At 41.3% G+C, this 16,994-nt stretch overlaps 1 protein-coding gene across 4 annotated transcripts in view; it reads left to right on the top strand.

The window, feature by feature from the left end:
* LOC122801654 (thioredoxin domain-containing protein 9-like) overlaps window positions 1-16,994 on the top strand; it is a 288,308-nt gene that overhangs the window by 113,281 nt on the left and 158,033 nt on the right. For all 4 annotated transcript variants that reach the window (XM_044071134.1, XM_044071136.1, XM_044071133.1 and 1 more), the window contains exon 4: window positions 10,063-10,317. In XM_044071134.1, the coding sequence (XP_043927069.1) occupies window positions 10,063-10,317 (255 nt within the window). The remainder of the gene's footprint in view (window positions 1-10,062; window positions 10,318-16,994) is intronic.

Genomic DNA, 16,994 nt, shown 5'->3' with positions numbered 1-16,994 from the left:
TTCAATGGGAAATGGATACAGGACGTGTGGCCTCCCAAACTACTACATTTGCATATCAACATGAAGGAGATGTTAGCAGTCCAATTTGCTTTGATAGCCTTCAAGGACCTACTTCAGCCGGGACAGGTGTTGATTCAAACAGACAACACAACAGTCTTGTGGTACATCAATAAGCAGGGGGGAACCCATTCCTACCCTCTTTGCAGGCAAGCAATGATTTTGTGGGAGACTGCTCTGAATTTGCAAATCAATCTTCAAGCACGGTTTCTGCCAGGAGCACAGAACTCCCTAGCAGATGTATTGAGCAGACAAATTGTGGATCCCCACAAGTGGAAACTGGATCCTCAGGTTTTCAAACAATTGACTATGGCTTGGGGAACTCCAGACATAGATCTGTTCGCTTCTCCACTGAATTTTCAACTACCAAAATTTTGCACAAAGATGTTCCACCCAGATGCTTGGAAAGTGGATGCTCTATCTTTCAGTTAGAACAACCTTCACGTTTATGCTTTTCCTCCTCTGCCTCTTCTTCCCAAGGTACTCTTGAAAGCCAGGCGAGACAGGCCTTGCATGATTCTAATAGCACCAGATTGGCCACGTCAGCATTGGTATCCTCTGCTGAGGAGTTTAATCCAGGAGCCTCCTTGGCTTCTGCCACAGGTTCCTCATTTGTTATCCCAGTCAAACAATCATTTTCTCAATGTTCGGGTGCAGTCCCTGCATCTGACAGCCTGGTGTATTCTGTGATGGAGCCCGTGGGGTCTCAGCTTCCTCAACAGGTTTTAGATGTCATTTTGGAAGCCAGGCGGCCTAGTACTAGAAAAGTTTATGCTGATAAATGGAAGAGATTTTTTCTTTGGAGCACAGCAAAGGGTTTTGATGTTTCAGTGCCTAATTTGAGTTTTGCACTACAGTATCTTACTGAATTACTGGACAAGGGTTTGTCATTCTCTTCTGTGAAGGTTCATGCTGCAGCCATTTCTGCTCACTATGAGTGTGACCCTCCTTTATTTTCTCATCCTTTTTTCAAACAATTTCTTAGAGGGGCAAAGAATATAAGACCCCCACGTAGAGCTCCTACTCCTTCCTGGGATCTCAATTTTGTTTTGGAGAAACTTACTTTACCTCCTTTTGAACCTGCAGCTACGTCTGAATTGAAGTTTTTGTCTTGGAAGACTGCTTTTTTGTTGGCCATTACTTCTGCTAGGAGGGTATCTGAATTGCAGGCACTCATAGCAGTTGAACCCTTTCTGATATTTCATAAGGATAGAGTTTCTTTGCGAACTAACCCTACTTTTATGCCTAAAGTGATTTCTAATGTGGCCTTGAACCAGTCTATTCATTTGCCTACTTTTTATGCTGATCCCCAAAATAAGGGGGAAAAACTCTTGCATTCTTTGGATATCCACAGGCAGTTACGTTACTATTTGAGCAGAACTAAGGAGTTCAGACAGACTCAACAGTTATTTGTTTCTTTTGCTTTGAGTTCACAAGGGAAAGCTGTTTCGAAGCAGACTATTTCAAAGTGGATTGGTCAATGTATTGCCTTTTGTTATTCTCATCATGGGAAGAATGTTCCTGCTGGAATCAGACCTCATTCTACTAGGGCTACTGCCACATCTACTGCTTTTTTGAGGGGTGTAGCTACTAAGGATATTTTGGAGGCAGCTACTTGGAGTTCAGTACACACTTTTACTAAGCATTACCATCTCCCTCTGTATTCCAAGTCCAGGGCTGGGTTTGCCACTGCAGTTTTACAGGGCATGTTAGCAGCTCCTAATGCTATTTAGTTTGCCAGCCTCCCTTTTCCTTTGCTTTGGGATTCTACCCACAGGTTATGACTGCAGCAATGTGAGACGAAGAACATAGTACAGTTTTGTACCTACCATAAATGTAGATGTTTGAGGATCTACATTGCTGCAGTCCAATTTTCCCTCCCTCCTTCCCCTCTATAGTTGGTGGTGGCTGTGTTTTTTACTTTAGGATTGTCCTTATTTCTACACTGGTAGTTGTTGGGCATGTACTTTTTTGGCTCTGGCCTTCTTTCATTCTTAGGCCTTCTGACATCTGGGGCAAGAAAGACTGAGGATATGGCGTCGGTCTTGCGCTTATGTACTACGACGTACTGACGTCAGCTCTAAGCGACAATGACCGACGCCAGCCTAGCTCTTTGGTATTCGGGCCGATCGAGGACAGCGGACTACCCCCACAGGTTATGACTGCAGCACTGTAGATCCTCGAACATCTACATTTATGGTAGGTACAAAACTGTACTTTTTTTTATCTTATTTGATTTTTTCTTTGCATGTGATTTGAGTCCTGGTTTTGTTACAACTTCAAGATTGTTCGTCATAGAGCTATAGTTTCATGCTTAGGCATGGAAACTTTATTTGGCTATGATTGGTTAAGATTTTTTAGGTAACAGCATGATTGGATAAGCACACAATAGTAGCAATTGACTTATGTTTTCAACAGGGAGACCTATCATGAGTTCTCTACGTAATGCTTATTTCCTTAAACCTTGGTGACAGGTCGAACGGATATGTTGTCATTTTACATGATTTTATTTCCATGTCTCTCTATTGACAGTTTTGGATTATTTTCTTATGGTTTTGTTACTAGAGAGATGAATTGTAAATTATAAAAAGTTATCAGTTGTATGGAATTCACATTTTTATTAGATGGATAAAACTAAATCTTCTCGACCTTGATAGCTAGTTGCTAGTGTACATAACCCTAGATAACGGAGGTGTTTCCTATTCTTTTTACCAGCCATTGGCTTAGTGATCTTACTTAATGTTAATGATTGGCTCTAAGGTCTTTGTGACTTGACAGCATATCTAATGGATTTCTGACTTGATGTTTTGATGCGGATGCTTTTGAGTTTCATTTTTGTTGTCCCACCACCGAAGGGACAAACTGTTTTTTAAGTGAAAACATATATGGGGACCAAATGCTTTTGATTGATTTTCGCATATTCTTTTTATATTTTTATATATTTATACTTTGATAAGTGAAAGTGTGATTATTGTCTTAAGTCCAACCCTTTTCAAGCATTGGTTCATTGATTTTTAAGTGGTCCACTATTGGATTATGTATTAATGAATATTTTAGGTAGTAGCAAATGTTTTTTCTATTGGTTTATTTATTTTAAACAATGAATGTGATTGGTTGCTACTAGTTTTATAAACTGTTCAGATGATTACTTTACTACGATCTGATGAAGGCTAATACAGCCGAAGGCGCTCATCGTTCCTGTTGTATTAAATAAAGTGGCTTTGCATTTAAACACTTGTTTAGTTTAAGTGTTTGACCTGCAGAGATTAAGCCTTGGTGCTTAGCCAAAGATTTCTTTTTGCGTTTTAAGACTATGGCTAACCCTATACAGGGATCCATCTGAACTTGTTCAAAATCAGTACTGCCTCCTTTGTGTGTTTTCAAAAGCAGAAGCTGCAGGCGTTTATGAATTAGTGACCTCACAGTACACATGTTCACTAAGCATTTCAAATTAGCTTTGATACAGAGGCAAGCCTCTCAACTGTCCAGAATTTTACAGAATGACCAAATTTTACTTCACATTTTTGGCCTCTTCCTCAAAATTTGTGATTTTCCAGCAAAACATTGATGATTGAAGTCAGTAAATAATGACAAATATTTGAGTTTCAGACTTCATATCATAGAGAAGATGCTATATTTCATTTATGAGTAATATTTAAAAATGTGTCCCTGATTTTGCACATTTTTCTCCCCATTATGTTTGTCTTTGTGCCGAATTGTTGCAGTAAGAGGTTACAAGGTACGTACAAAGGTCATCAAGTGCATCTTTGCTGAGCTTCTTTCCAGCATTCAGCTCCATAGTTTTACAGTATACCTAGGGGTAACGCTGTAAAACCAGGAGTGGGTGAAATATTTTACTACATCTGTGTGAAACCCTGAACTTAAAAACATAAGAATTAATCCATCATGTCTCTGCAGTGGTAGCTCATTTCTCCTTCATTTCTTGTATTAAATGCATAGCTTTTGGATCACTGTTGTTCAGTGAACATGTTATGGCTTGTAGGATGTCTAAGGAGATTAATTTGCAAGTACATCAGTCTTTAGCACACTTTAAAATTTTCAACATGCAGAGTAAAGGAATTGTTTAAGAAAGCAAAAGAAGGAAATGGATAGCTCAACAGGTAGCACATTCACCTTTGGTGCTGGAAGGATCCAAAAGCTAAGGGCTGTATTACAAAATGAGGTACTTGAATTATTTTCCAATATTGACACTTCAGTGTAGCATAAGAATGTTGTTGCGCTCCTGAGTATGACTTCCGTTGTATACGGTGTTAAACCGAGTTCCCATCTGCCTACGTTAGTGCTAGGCCTTGTAAATGATCCCATGACATTTATTGAAAAGAGATTGGGAAAGTTTTCCTGGTGTCCTGGCTGAATTTCTCCCCTAGTCATCATTATAAATGCCACATCAGGTCATCCCTGGCATTTACTGAAAAAGAGATTGGGAAAGTTTCCCTGGTGTCCTGGCTGAATTTCTCCCCTAGTCATCATTATAAATACCACATCAGGTCATCCCTGAAAAGAGTACTCTGGCATAATAGGACTAACCTGGTAAACAGAATGCACAAGCAAATTAATTAATTGGGCAAATGTCCTTTGTTAGTTCTACAAGCTGCATGCAGTAAGGTAAATTAGAAAGTATGGGTATGTTTATAATACTTAAACATTGTGGTTTCCTGGGGAAAGTCATGTTCTCTATGCGCCAGGATTGGCTGAGGTTAATTGTCCAGAGGTTGATTATTCTGCATTTGTGTTGCATATAAAACTGTGTGTGTGTGTGTGTATATGTGTGGGTATAGATTAGCTATAGATAGGTATAGGTGTCTGTGTGTCTGTCTTGGGGATTGGGGGTAGTTCCCTTGACAAAGGCTGGGCTTTATCTCCTCCAGTGTAAAACCCAGCCATGTATTCAATGTTATGCTGTTGCAATAAGAACTTGACAAAACTATTTTCTGCAGTTTGAAATGGTAACTACTCTTGAGTCATCCACAGTTGTTTTTTGAGTAGGAATGTTACTGGAAGTTCACTTACAAATGTTTAATTACATCGTAATATAATCTTGAAACATGAATTTCTGCTTTGCCTGTTAATCTGTGCAAGAATTGCTTACATGCATTTATGTAGCACCGTTTGAAAACTGTTAATAAAATTTAAAAGTACTTAATGCTGATGCTTTGTGTGGCTTACACTTTTGAAGATACCCAGCTAAAGTTAGGTTTATACCATTATATTTTGTTTCTTTCTTTTATAAAATGTGTTTATTATTATTTAAATAATGTTGAAAAAGACAAGGTGGGTCATGCTATGGCATAGCAACTTTAGAAATATGTTCTTGCTTTGAACAAGCTTATAGTTTGAGGGGCAGTTACATTTTTGAAATGTTTCTTTTACAGGATATTTATTGATGACTAGCTTTGTCTTACTCTGAACACTTCAGACTGTCCTGTACTAACCTGTGAGATCTCGAGGAGTTAAATGTAACGTCTGTTAGAAACATTTGTTACATAAATTAACTTGCATCTCATTTGAGTTACCTTGCATCTCATTTGCAAATTATCTTACACTCACTCTAATCTACCATACCCTTTTCTCACTATGTCTACACATACTACCACTTCAACTTTACCAAACCATTGTACTACCTCGTACCCACAATTTTGATGCTTTATATAGGTACCACCTATGACTTCCACTACCTGCCTAACTATCTACATCCATCACCAGTCACTTCCAAATATACCCAAACACACAACCCTCCTAATACTACCTCACCTCTTGCTGCTGCAGAACCTCTCCATTCTATACAAACTAATTACTTAAACCCAAAGAATAAAGGCTATTACCAACTCCTACTAAAATTCTCCGAACTTATAAGGAGTTTACTACCGAACCTCATAACTGATGGAGACATCCATCCCAACCCAGGCCCTAACTCACCAGCTACCACTTACACCAAAATAAACTCCCACCAACATAAGAAATTCTCACAATGCCCCCAAAGCATTTCTAGTCTGCCACCTAAATATCAGAAGCATAAAAAACAAACTCCAAGAGCTGCATGCTGTTATAGACATCCAATCCCCTGATATTCTTTGCCTCACTGAAACTTGGTTCAAACCCCACCATCCCTGACAGTGAAATACTTCCCCTGGCTACAATATTACTAGAATGGATTGTACAGGTAGAAAAGGAGGTGGAGTTGCCATTCTATACAAATCCACCCTCGAGCTATCCACAATTAGCATCCCATCAGACCTAATTGCCACCAATACCGAAACTGTCCTCTCAAGAATCCAACTCAATAACAAATCTGTTAACATAGTGTGTAGTTATATTCTCCCAGGCAATAACATTAACATCTTAGAAAGTACCCTCCATTGGCTATCCTCCACCCACCCCCAAGAAACCATCATTCTTGGGGGCTTCAACATCGACTGGACAAACCTGTTCAGCTAACTTCCGCACTACTCACATTAACGTACACTGTTTCTCCCAAACAATTTCTACCTCCACTAGAATCGACAAGCCCAGCAATAAGGAAAGCATTTTAGACTGGATATTAATAAATAACAAACCACAGTTATACAAATCAGGCACTCAACCTGAAGCCATGAGTGATCACCTACTAACCTACATAATGAGAAAAAGAGAAGACCTGCCCCACCAAACCACCTTTAAAACTCTCAGATCCAAAAAAAACTTTAACCTAAATAGTTTCTTACCCGATTTAAGCTCACTCAAATGGGACAATCTTAAACTACTCCCCCTAGACCAAGCAGTTTCATATTTCAACACCAGGTTCCTAGCCATCCTAGACAATTATGCTCCCATACATAGAGTCAGAACCAAAAACAAAATAGCTCCATGGCTAACCAATACTACTAGACAAAAACTAACAGCCAGAAATGCAGCATGGATCTCTTGGAGAACCACCAAATCCCCTCAAGCCCACCAACTATTCAAACAATTAAGAAACGAAGCAAAAAGATCCATCCTGTCAAACAAGCAAAGCTGCTATTTCAGCTTACAGCAAAAACACCAAAATCAACCTCATAAATTTTGGTTGGGCTTTAATAAACTGCTACACCCAGGTAAATCTGCTACCCCCACCCCATCAACATCCTTACACCTACCCCCTGATTCTGTAGCTAAGACCTTTAACACTTTCTTCACCAAAACTGTAAAATCCCTAGCTAATAATCTATCTCCCCCCTCCTCCTCAACTACTAGCACAGCTAATCAGGTGACCCCCCCCTTAAAATTTGATTATATACCTACAGACTATATCAAATCCTTACTAAAGAAATTAAAACCTACTTCCCTGGCTGCAGACCAACTTCCCGCAGAGTTTCTACAAAAAGCTGCCAATGTAATAGCTTATCCTGTCTCCATCTTAATAAATTATTCTATCCAGGAATCCTACGTTCCCTCCCCCCATTTGGAAAACAGCTCATATTATTCCACTTCATAAAGGTGGAAACTCCACTGAACTTTCTAATTATAGAACTATCGCCATACTATCTCCCCAAGCCAAAATAATGGAGAAATGCATACAAAAACAACTTTTAAACCACCTGACCCACAATAATCTTCTAGCATCATCCCAGCATGGTTTCAGACAAGCCCACAGTACTACCACTGCCCTTCTCACATTTCCCCCACAAAATAAACCAAAGCCACAATCAAAACCTGCTTTCCTCTGCCCTCTTCCTCGATTTGTCAAAAGCATTTGACATGGTTAATCACAACCTACTCTTAGACTCTCTCAAATCCCTGTCCATAGAAAACCCTGCAATCAAATGGTTCCACTCTTAATTGCACAGTAGGCAGCAAGCAGTCCTGTGGAAAGAGCATCTATCTTCTCTTTTACCTGTCACTCTAGGAGTATCCCAAGGTTCTATTCTGGGTCCCCTCCTTTTCTCTATTTTCATAAATGACCTGCCCAAAGCTATCCCTCATGCTACTACTATACAGTACGCAGACGACTCCACGCTAATCTGCTCTGCCACAACTCCTACAGAATTACAATCCCTATCCCAAACAACCTTCAACAAAGTAGAGAACTGGCTTAATAATAGTCAGCTCTTATTGAACCCAAACAAAACCAAACTTCTATTATTCTCCCCCACCCGTAAGATAACATCACCAACATTTTCAGTCTCTTCTCAGAATGTCACCATAATTTCTCCAGAACCAACTATTAAACTGCTAGGTATAATCATTGATAATAATCTAAACTACAATGCCCATATAGACAAAACTATAAACGGTAAACAAAAAAAATAGGATTAAGAAATTTCTAACCCCAACTGCCAGAACAGCCATAGCTCGCACACATCTTCTGTCATACCTTCTCTATGCATCACCCATCCTCACTAACTTATCCAAATCAAATCTCAACAAAATCACTAAATGTGACAATAATATAGCGAGATTTGCCACAGGCTCAGAATACAGAACTCACCACTGCCATAATCTTCAAAAATTAGGTTGGCTAGAGCTACCCAACCAGATCTATTATAACCAACTCCTAAAATCCTCCACCAACCTTCCCACACCCCCAGTCTAGCTAATATCATTACCCCATATTGCATCCTAGCATCCCTTCACTCTTCCAGCAGAATGCTAGTACAACCTACCAAAGCCAACACCTCTGCCGGAGATTCCTTATTCTCTAACACTGCTGGTAAAAAATGGAACTCCCTTCCTGGTGAACTAACCACAAATTGCTCCTTGCTTCACTTCAAAATATCACTAGACATACATGTACAGTAACTGGCTTTGTCCTTGTCTAAACCCTGACTGAAAATCAAATTACTCAGTGTGAGTTACTTCACTGACTTGAGTTTCAACTAAAGCTTGTCTTAGTCTTAGCTAGTCCCAGTCAAACCCGACATTACTCATATAATCTATTAAACCATCTTAGCTATCTAGGATAATTCCCTTTTTTCTCTCCGTACCCTCCTTCAATTAATTTCTTCTACCCCTTTATATTAGCTCTTGCTTCCATTATCAGAACTGCAACCTCCGTTCTCAGCCTCTGCTGCTTTCTACCTAACCTGCCCTTCTCTTATCTCATTCTTCCTCTCTCTCTTTATACATGATCTTCCTTTACCTGTTTCCTCTTCTTATACCCTCATTTCTCTTGTATGTCTAATTTTTTCTCCCTTTATAGTTTCCCTCCACCTCCCACGTTGCTGTTGACTTTCTCTTAACTAAATATAACCTTACTTTGAACTTTTTTTCATTATGGAACCCATTTGTAGTTGTCTTTTTATTTTTGTTAAATTGCTTACTATCTCTGTAAATATTACCTTACTCAGACCATTCTCTTAAATATGTAACCTATGTATATTTTTCTTTTGATTTTGTTTAATTGCTAAATATTACTGTATACTGCATTTTATCTGTTGGGAGTTTTTCTCCCCGGGCCTCTGCTGAAAATGGATATGTATCCAGTCGGACTTTCCCGGTTAAGAAATGTAAAATAAAATAAATAAATTTGAGAGTTACCTTTGTGGTATACCATTAAACCTGCAGATGAGGTGTCTTTGACTGATACAGTACCTAAATGTAGTTCGCAACATATTAAATAAAAAAGTTGCACTTGCTGGAATTAAGTATCTGAAACCAGTACAGGAAAAGAAGCTTAGAAGTGAAGAGCCAGAAGACTACACTTGAACCTCTCCCACTGCAGTATTTTGAACTTGGCAATGTCTTTCTTCAGGTCTACATTGTAAGTTTCAGTATCAGTCTTATTTTTCTTATATTTGTTGTAGAGAAAAAAGCTTTTACCAAGTCATCTTGAATGTATTACTTATTAAAGAACCGTACAAAGTTAGAGCGAGCTAAATTGTTTCAGAATTGCAGGCTTTTGAGTATTTGTTGCAGAAATTTAGACAATCATTTTTGTTATTAAGAAGTTTGGCTGTCCTTTGGAAAATTATTTTGATGGAGAGTAGGTCGGAGAGCAGTGTCTAAATTGGCTGCTGTTTTCTTTTACAGATGCAAGATACTTGACAAGCATTTAGCAGTTTTAGCTAAAAAGCACATCGAAACTAAGTTTTTGAAACTTAATGCTGAAAAAGCCCCATTCTTGTGTGAGAGACTGCGTATAAAAGTCCTTCCAACTCTAGCACTGTTGAAGGATGGAAAGACCAAGGATTATATTGTTGGCTTCTCTGACTTGGGTAACACTGATGAATTTACAACGGAGACTTTAGAGTGGAGACTAGGGTGTGCTGATATCATCAGTTACAGGTACGTGTTTGTAACAAGGCATTTTTAGTGTTGTGTCCTTGTTTATAATCATTTTTAGTGTTGTGTCCTTGTTTACTATTTGGGTTGGTCATTGGTGTCAAACTGGAAGCAAAGCAATTTCTGGAAGTCTGATGGTATGTACATGTCCCACTCTTCAAGGGTTTTTTTTTTTTTTTTTAGTTTAGCCTAGTATAAGAGAACACAAAATCATTGTTATGTTGCTCTATAAGGAGAGTCCCACTAGACCAGCTATAAAGATTATTGTCTAGGCTTTGAGGTGAGGGAAGCAAGGCAATATTTTTTTTATGGGGGAGGGAATAATGCATAAGTACATTCTTTAAGAATGCATTTACTGATCCAATCCCTAACATAATACTGGTCAGCTAGTTTATTTTTTGTGATCAATAGGATAGGCCATGTGGTTCTACTTCCTGTACCCATTTTACCATCCACTGAGGCAAGGGCTCTTCAGCCTATTTGTTCCTTAGTAGAGGCAAGAAGTGGATGTTAGGGAGTGGGCCAGTCTGCTGATCCTGCGGACTTATTCCCACCACTTCACTGGCTTCTGTTGCACCTGCCTTGGGAGGTGCATGTGCAGCCTCTGTTCCAAGTGACACACTAGGCTCTCTATACTGCAGGTGATGCCCCTGCGTTCTTGCAAGCATTTAAGCCAGGATGGGCCAGTTAGTGTCACTCCCTCACACCCACCCTCCCTTGCCAAGTCCCTCCAGTGCCCATGCCGGTAGTCAAACTTTAGTCATCTGGGATGTAGTCATGGGGCCAAGCCACCAGTTTTAACATTCTGGAGTTAAGAAGAAGGGTAGTTAGATGAGCATGGAGGTGGCTAGATGTAAGCCCATAAGCAGAGAGTATATCTTAAAATAGGTAAGTACTTAGAGCGTGTATTGGGTCTGTTGCTTACTCAGCAGGAGCATTGCCGAAAGGTATGGATAATGTAGGCAAGGTATATTTGTAACCGGTATTAGGGTCTACAGCATGTCAGAAGGGAGACTTAGATGACTGCATAAGTTGAAAATGGCTTCACTGTCGAACTAAACAGATGTTCTTCGTGTTTCACTGTTGCAGTCATTTCATTTGGGTAATCTGCTTGCAGTAGCCCTCAGTCAGTCTGATTAACAAAGTCTTGGGTCCTGCGTCAGTTGCTGTCCCTTCTTCCTTGATGTCAGGTTGTTAAGGGTGTAAAACATGCAGTCGATGTCATTACCTCAGTCTTTCTTGCCGTGCGGTGCCCGAAGCAGTTCGCAAGTGCCGGTTGGCCGACTCCTGAAATTTTCACTTTTGAGTTTCAGAACCATAGTCTTCAACTGAAGCGAAGTACCTCGTTGGGGAAACCTTTTCTCGCTCCTCTCCGATGTCGGTAAAAGTTAATAATTGCATTACTTGTGGAAAGCAAATACCTCACAAAGATTTTCATTCTTACTGTATTCCTTGCCTAGGCCCTGACCACGGTGTACCTTGCTGTCGGTTTTGTTCCCTGTTTAACCAACACACTATCCGTCATCGGTATATTTCCGCTTCTAAATATTTCGGTTCTCAGTTCAGTTATCCAGAAATGTCGTCGGTAAGCCATCTGACTACAGGCATTCCGAAAAAATGCAAAGATAAAGATGGAGACAGGCCGCCTAGGTCCAAAGCTGCTGACAACGCTTCTCCTAAGCCAGTCTCCAGTTCCCCGGTAGTCAGTGAGGTGCTTTTGCAGCCCCTGATACCCGCTACTTCTGATTCGCAGGCCTCTACTGAGACCCATTTGGAGACCGGTATGCCGCGAGATGCTTCAACTGTGGAACCTGTGGATGTCTCTACCTTGGATAGGTCCGGAGCCGCTGTGCAGGCACCAGCTTCTGAGGGTGTATTCAGGCCTACGGACTTGCGTACTAAACCAGTGCCTCCTTCTTCTTTAAAGCCTAAACCTCGAAACTTACCTAAAAAAAACGACGACCAATCTGCATGCTCAGGCCTCTATGCCTCAAAAACAAATAAGAATGGCTGAAGACATTATAGCTTTAATCAGGGGAAGTCAACCTTCCTCTTCTAAGAGACCTAGGACTGAATTTGTTTATGAATCTTCTGACCAGGATTCTGATTTTTCTGATTCTTCTGATGATCTGGATTTACCCTTATCTACTTATGAGGATTCTGATGCAGAGGACTCTATTCCCTCTGCTTCTTCTCCATAGGATTTCTCTTTTGCGAAACCTTGCACACACTAAGGGAGCATTTCCACTGGGAAAGCCAGGAATTCTCTGATTCAAAAAAAGAGGCTAAGGGACTTCTTACTCCTGCCTCAACATTAGGCCTTTAGCTATACCTCCTGTGTTAGACATTGTTGATGATGCCTTTTCGGAATCTAGTTTGGCCCCTAATTCTTTGCCTCCTGCTCCCAGAAAACCTGACATATTACAGGGTTCCTGATTCTCACAGGATTTTTAAAAAGGAACTTATTGCAGATCCAGAGACTATTTCACAGGGACCCAAGGGCATTAAGGCTTCTACTGCCAAAACTATTGCCCCTTCTGATAGAGATTCCAGGGCGTTGGATAGATGGGGTAAGAAGGTTTGCACTTCTGCAACTTTGTCTATTAGGGCCTTAAACTGTCAGTTTCATATGTTAAAGTATCAACAACATATTATTGGATTGCTTAAACAGAAAATTATGTTGATTCCTGACTGTGCTGAAAATAAGGATTTACAGGATTTTGATGCATTCTGCTGAACAGGTTGGAAAACGTACTTTGCAATGTGGGTTTGGTTCTTTAGAGGCCTGTTGCAGGACTGCTGTCACTGGGTCTGTACTCAGAAGGTATGCTTGGCTTAAGGAGTAGTCTTTGCCTGATCATGTTAAAGCTAAACTGTTGGATGCTCCCTTAAATCAGGACTGCCTGTTTGGCAATAAAGCTGAGGAAGTTATTAAAAAGATGGAAGATGAAGCTAAATCTATGCAAACTGTTAAAGATTTCTTACAAATTCAGCCGCCAAGATTTAGTAGGCATTGGCCCTCTAAGAATTGGTCCTTTCCTGCTACTTCCTGGCCTTCTCAGTCCAAACTCAGACCCAGCAGAAACTCCAGGTTTCAGTCCCAGGGTATGCACAAGACTATGCAGTGGGGGGCTTCCGCTTCCAAATCTGGAAGTAGTAAGACTCCACCCTATGGAAAACTGTCTCAATAACTTGACTTCTTCCAAGCACTTCTAAACTGACTGTTCCTTTAGGGGGAAAGATTGGTCTTCAGGCCAAAAACTGGGGCCCAGGACAAAAGGGTTTTAAATATAGTGTCCCAAGGATACAGATTTCACTTTCACACTTTGCCAATGCCCAACGGTTGGCTAGATCTACCCCCCAAGTCAGTGGGCAGAGGCTCAAAAGCAAATACTCTCTCTTTTAAACATAAAGGCTATTCAGACTGTACCAGAAGGGGAAAAAGGACAAGGTTTCTATTCAAGACTTTTCCTAGTACCCAGAAAAGACAACTCATGGCATCCAATCCTGGACCTGTCTACTCTAAACACCTTTTTGGTGATTCTCAAATTCAAGATGCTGACTCTTCACCAGTTGCTTCCCATGCTAGGAAAAGATGCCTGGATGTCAACACTCTATTTTAAAGGAAGAATACCTGCACATCCCAATCAGGGAATCTTGCAGAAGATAACCTACGCTTCAAAGCAGGTTACAATCACTACCAGATGTCCTTCAAGGATGCATCTGCAGTCCTTACAAATGGGTTGTCCTGTTGGCAGGCAGCCCTTCGGTCGGCCGGATTCCAAAGTCTGGGTCTGGCCTCGGCTGGTGTCGCACTTCACCCGACGTCATAGCTGCAGTTCTTCGGGTATAAAGGCATCAGCCGACGCCATTTTCCTCAGTCTTTCTTGCCGCGTGGCGCCCGAAGCAGAAGCTGTTCGCAAGTGCCGGTCGGTCAGATCCAGAGATTACTACTACCGAATACTACTTCGAAGACTTCTAAAAAGCTAAGTACCCCGTTGGGGACTCTTTCTTGCCTCAGCCGATGTCAGAAAGAGTGAATAACTGTTTAACTTGTGGGAAACAAATACCTCATAAAGATTTCCACTCTTACTGCTTACCTTGTTTAGGCCCAGACCACAAAGTAGCAGCTTGTTTAGCCTGTGCTTCTTTCAACCGACGGACGCTTAGACGTCGGTCGGAGTTTGCTGAACAGTTTTTCGGCTCAGATTTTGCGTACATAATGCCGTCGGATCCTCCGACTTCACAAGTTGTTAAGAAACGCAAAGAAAAGGACCGACACTCGCGGTCCGTGGTTTCGGCCGAAACTGAGGTTAAGCAAACCGCGAGTGTCTCGGTTTCGGCCGAAACCGAGCAAACGGTTCTATCTTCAGCCGAATCCATGACTACTACCGAGGCCCCTTCTAACCTGGTTGAATCGGCCTCTGAAATTCAACCTGCTACTGTGGTTTCACAAGATTTATCGGACACCATCCCTTTGGATGTTTCAACCCCTGCACGTGGTGCTGCTAGGCCGCCTGCAGCCATGTCCATAAAGGCCTTTTCCAGGGCTAAAGCAGCCAAAGCTTCTAAGTCTGTGCCTGTTAAGCCCCCCTCTCACAGGCCCAGTTCCAGTTCCCAAATGCTCACTCTGGCAGAGGATCTCATCTCTTTAATAAGGGGATCCCAACCTCATCCAGACAGGGCCTCTCAACCTCCTCCAAAAAAGAGACCTAGAGCAGAGCCCCCTCAGCCAGTGTCCTCAGATGATTCTTCTGATGATACAGACAATACAGACCATCCAGAGGCTCCTTTTTCTCCTTATGAAGACTCCGATGCTGAGGATTCGATTCCTTCTGCCTCTCCACCAGAGGAATTTTCCTTTGGGGAAACCTTACATGCCATGAGAGAGCAATTCCAATGGCAGGGGCATGATTTCTCAGATTCAAGGAAAAGGCTTAGGACTTTTTTGCATTTACCACAACATAGGCCTTTAGCTATACCTCCAGTTCTTCCTGTTGTAGATGATGCATTTAATGATGCTTGCACTGCTCCTGATACTTTGCCTCCAGCCCCTGCTAAACCCAATAGGTTCTACAGGGTCCCGGACACACATCACCATTTATACAAGGCTCCTTTTGCAGATCCCGAGACTATCTCCCAGGGGCCTAAGGCAGTAGCTTCGACCTCAGTTAAAACCCTCTCCTCTGAAAGGGAATCCAGGTCCTTAGAGAGATGGGGTAAAAAGTATACACCTCTGCTACTCTCTCAGCTAGGGCATTGAACTGTCAGTTTCATATGATCCAATACCAGGAGTTTATGCTTGATCAGTTAACTAAGAAACTGTCCTCTGATGATTCTTTAGATAAGAAATATGTTCTAGAAATGGTGCATAACATTCAGCAGGTTAGTAACCATTCTTTAAAATGTGGCTATGATGCACTGGAGGCTTCCTTTAGATCAGCCATGACTGGCACAGTTATAAGAAGGCATGCATGGTTGAAAGAACAGGTCTTGCCGGATCATGTTAAAGCAAAACTGTTAGATGCTCCTATGGATAAGGTCAGTTTATTCGGTTCTCCTGCTCAGCAGGTACTGAAGAAAATGGAAGAGAAGGCAAAATCTGTACAAACAGTGAAAGATTTCTTACAGGTTCAGCCTCCAAGGTTTAGCAGGAACTGGCCTTCCAAAAATTGGTCCTTTCCAGACTCCTCTAAAACACAGAGAGGCAGGAATAGGCATTCAAGATGCAGAAATCAATCCAGAGGAGGTGCCTACAGGGGACACCAGTGGCAAGGTAACAACCAGCGAGGCACAGACACAACTACTACCACTGCAACAGGACAATCACATGGACTTGGCTCTGGCACCGCCTACCAGGGAACAAATAGCAGCACCCTTAGGCGGAAAGTTAGCCTTATTTTCAAAAAACTGGCACTACATCACAAGAGACAAGTGGATTTTGCAAACTATAGACCAAGGCTACAGGTTTCATTTCCATACTTTACCAGGAAAAAGAGGAATGCCAAACCTACCACCAAATCAAAAGACAGAAGCTCTAAAACAAATAGCTCAATTAGCAAAGATGAGAGCTGTGGAAAGGGTACCATCTATGGAACAAGGAAAGGATTTTACTCCAGACTATTCCTGGTACCAAGAAAAGAGAAAATTGGAGGCCTATTCTCGACCTGTCCGCTTTAAACACATTCATCATTGTTCCAAAATTCAAAATGCTGACCCTACAGCAACTTCTTCCCATGCTGGGCAAGGAGTATTGGCTGGTGACTCTAGATCTCAAGGAGGCATACCTGCACGTCCCCATACGACCAAATTGCAGAAGATACCTCAGATTTCTTGCAGGATCAGAGCATTATCAATTCTCAGCATTGCCCTTTGGCTTATCTACTGCCCAGAGTGTTCACGAAATGCCTGGCATCAGTAATCGCTCACTGCAGGCTTCAGGGAATCCAAATATATCCATACCTGGACGACTGCCTGATACAAGCGGACAACCAAACAAGCTAACAGAAGACTTACAAAGAGTCATTTGCTTACTGCAAGCCCTGGGATATACACTCAATATAAAAAATCAAGACTGATACCATCCCAAAGAATAACCTTCTTAGGTGCAGAATTGGACACAGTAAAACAGATGGCATTCCTAACTGCAGAAAAACAAGAACAACTTCCTCTCTACTTCT

The sequence above is a fragment of the Protopterus annectens genome, chromosome 5.part0 (assembly GCF_019279795.1).
Source record: "Protopterus annectens isolate FY-2018-M chromosome 5.part0, PAN1.0, whole genome shotgun sequence".
Classification (NCBI taxonomy): domain Eukaryota; kingdom Metazoa; phylum Chordata; order Ceratodontiformes; family Protopteridae; genus Protopterus; species Protopterus annectens.
The sequence above is the reverse complement of the archived record's forward strand: the minus strand, read 5'-3'. Positions and strand labels throughout refer to the sequence as shown.